This window comes from Trichosurus vulpecula, chromosome X (genome assembly GCF_011100635.1).
Source record: "Trichosurus vulpecula isolate mTriVul1 chromosome X, mTriVul1.pri, whole genome shotgun sequence".
Taxonomy (NCBI): Eukaryota; Metazoa; Chordata; class Mammalia; order Diprotodontia; family Phalangeridae; genus Trichosurus; species Trichosurus vulpecula.
The window spans coordinates 57,779,976-57,783,057 of record NC_050582.1 but is presented as its reverse complement, the minus strand read 5'-3'; the positions used below and the strand labels follow the sequence as shown (position 1 = coordinate 57,783,057).

The window sequence follows — 3,082 nt, the reverse complement described above, 5'->3', positions numbered from 1 at the left end:
TTTGGAGGTAGGAAACCTGCTTCATCTTAGGTCTTTGAAAAACAGGCTTGGTCAGTGCATGGATCAGAGCTCCTAAGGCTTTCTGGGTTTTTCTTTAAAGACAATCACACACATTCACTTTTAAAGAACTGCAACTTCTTTAATACCAGTTCCATCACTTTTCATGAGAGACTTCTACTTTCCTCCACTTATAGTCGCTGCCTTATGATTTAACATGGGAAATAAGCCTCCCCTTCTCAGGATTGGCTTGAATAAACTCCAGGGGAAGAAATGCAGGAGTCTTCCCCAAGTCACCTGCAAACTGAATAACACAGTAACACCACAACTATACACAGAAGACTGAAGGTTTCACTATTTGTTATCCTTTAAAAGTTAAATTCAGTAGACAATGAACATCTAATTGCTTTGCAAAATCTATGAAAAAAGACCTAGATACAAATATCTCCTATCTCCCACCCTCAAACAGACACACACAGACACACACACACACACACACACACACACACACCAAAATACCTTTCCCTGAATTTGTCTGTTTCCTTTAGCTAAAAATGGACAGTGGGCTAAGGAAAAGCAAGAAGTCTTTTTAACATCTTAAAAAAAACTCACAAAAATATGCATGTATTTATACACATACTTTTTTCCCCCATCTGCAAAGCCTGCTGGATGATTCAGGGTATTAAGATAAACCTCCCTATGGACTCCGCTTAGAACAGATCTCCAAGGCGCTTCCCAAGGCTGGCCAAGAGCTAGACAAGTGAGAGGTGCATGAGAAACAGAATTTCCTCCTGCACCTAACTGGAGACAAAAAGGGGGACACCCTCCCACTGCAATCAATTTCTCAGCTGTCTAGTTTGAAGGGTGGGGAAGCTGAGGCCTTGAGATGACATGTTGCTCTCTAGGTCCCTAAATGCAGCCCTTTGACTGAATCCAAATTTACACAACAAATCTCCTTAATAAAAAAATTTGTTCTGTCAAACTTGGACTCAGTCAAAAGGCTGCACCCGAGGACCTACAAGGCCACATGTGGCCATGAGGCTGCAGGTTCCTCACCCCTGCTCTAGGAGTAGGGGGCTGGGAAGTTACCGGATTCTAGTGAAGAGATTGAGGACAGATACAGATTCCTTTGGTGAACGATTTTTGCGAAAAACATTCCAAAACCTTAGGCTCTGATCTCCAGCCCCTGTAACTATGGCCTGTCCATCAGGAGATACTGCCATATACAAAATTCGATTGGAATGACCTGTAAGTTTGGCTACTTGGGTCAGGGAGGGATACCTCCAGACAACAATCTGATTCTCTGCGAAGCCATGAGTGCTGACTAGCTCACTGTCCTGCCTAGACCAGGCCAGGTTGCACACCTGAGAACCAGTATCAATTTGCTGCAGGGGCTGCCCTGTCAGCGTATTCCAGAATCGGATGCAGCGGTCAACTGAACCACCACCCGATGCTAACACACGGTGCTGGTGGGGAGACCACGCAATGGCTTTCACAGCTGCCTTATGATGGGTATACTGCTGGAATGGCTTTAAACTGAAATCATTCCAGACTATAACCTTGTTGTCATTCCCACCTGAGGCCAGCAGGTGGTGATCTGGGGACCATCTCAGCCCACACACCTCCTGCTTGTGACCTTTCAGCCTGCGCTGAGACTGCAGGGAGAGTGCCCGGATATCTCTCTGAAGGATCCTTCTGTCTTTGCTCCCAGAAGAAATCTGGTCTGCATTCCAGGCCAATGAACTGACCCTGGCTACGTGGCCACGCAGTACAGACAATATCTTTTCAGCACCTACATCCCAGATCTGCACAAAGCCTCTCTGTGTGCCAACTGCTAACAAGTTCCCATGTTCAGACCAGTTCACAGAGGTCACAAAATCATCTTCCAGAGAGAGGTCACACAGTTTTGTTACCTGGCATGTAAGAGCACTCCACAGGTAAACATCACTGTCCAGGCCCACAGCGATGACATTGAGACGAGACCAATCCAAAAGGTTCAAGTAGAAGTCATCACGAAGGTCAGGGGCCTCGAGAATCTTGAACGGGCTTTTGGCAATGTTCCGGGTCAGTTGCCGTGCAGATGTTAGTAAGGTCTGACTTCTCTTGCTGATGGGTGACAAATGATAAGGTGAGACTTCATACCTGGTATCAGGGCTCCAACGCTTAATTCTAGGGGAGAAGGTAAAAAGATTCTTTTTGGTTGGCACAGAAAGCTGCAGTGTTTGGTCCTCTGCTTTTGGATCCTGGACTTTCTGGATCCTGGCTCCCAGAAGCTCGTTCTTCAACAGGGCAGAGTAGACAAGGTCACTTTTCTGGTTGCGTGTGTCAGGATGTTTGGTTTGGGTCTTCAGCGTGAGAGATTTCTCAGAGTCATCATTGCTACGGAAGTGCAGGCCCCAGTTGGCACCAGCCCTAGAGGGAATGAAGCGGTCTCCAGGTTTCCTGACAGAAGGTGCTGGAGAAGTGGGCAGTGCCAGACTCCAGCTCATCTTGATCCCAAGGTGGCAATTCAGCTCTGCTTGGGATCTCACCCTGGGATTAACACACAGCCTCTGAGAAAGTCAGCTCAGGCCCCAAACTGGCCCCTGGTATTGGGCAAGGTCAGACAGATGGAGAAATGTACACTAGTGGCCTTCAGAGAGTCTTGTGGCCAGTCTTATGTAGCCAGTGCTCTTACTATGGATGTGGGTCTGTGAAGGAGATACCTCTTGGTGTCTCAGGCCTAGGAAGAAAGATCAAGGTTAGTCTGGGAGGAAAAGCATTTGGGATATTGGTGTGGCAGAGAATATGAAGCAAGGAAAGAAAGATATGCACAAGAGGCAGCTTAAATGTGGGTGTCCCAAGAAGACAGGGCAGAAGGTCAAGACAGAAGACCTCAGACTTGGGGCTTGGTTACAGAAGGACTTATGGCCAAAGTAAATCTGAAAAGAAAATTCTCCCAGGAATACAGTCCTGAGGAGAAAAGCAAGATCAGGTTAGGAGAAGCAATGTCTGGAGACTTGGGAATGGTCACAGTCAGGCTCTGATTGGAGATGCCTTTCAGGATCTTGGTATAGGGAAAAGGCTGAAGCAGAACAGCCTCAGA

General features: G+C 47.0%; 1 protein-coding gene across 1 annotated transcript; it reads right to left on the bottom strand.

Moving 5' to 3' along the window:
- Positions 1-1,082: 1,082 nt before the first annotated feature.
- On the bottom strand, positions 1,083-2,486 carry LOC118832462 (fizzy-related protein homolog). Its single transcript, XM_036739775.1, has one exon. The coding sequence runs from the start codon at positions 2,484-2,486 to the stop codon at positions 1,083-1,085; it is 1,404 nt and encodes a 467-aa protein (XP_036595670.1).
- Between the last annotated feature and the right edge of the window lie 596 nt (positions 2,487-3,082).

What these genes read in the sequence shown, in the direction of transcription:
- LOC118832462 (XM_036739775.1), bottom strand. Translation starts at nt 2,486, where the DNA reads ATGAGCTGGAGTCTGGCACTGCCCACTTCTCCAGCACCTTCTGTCAGG.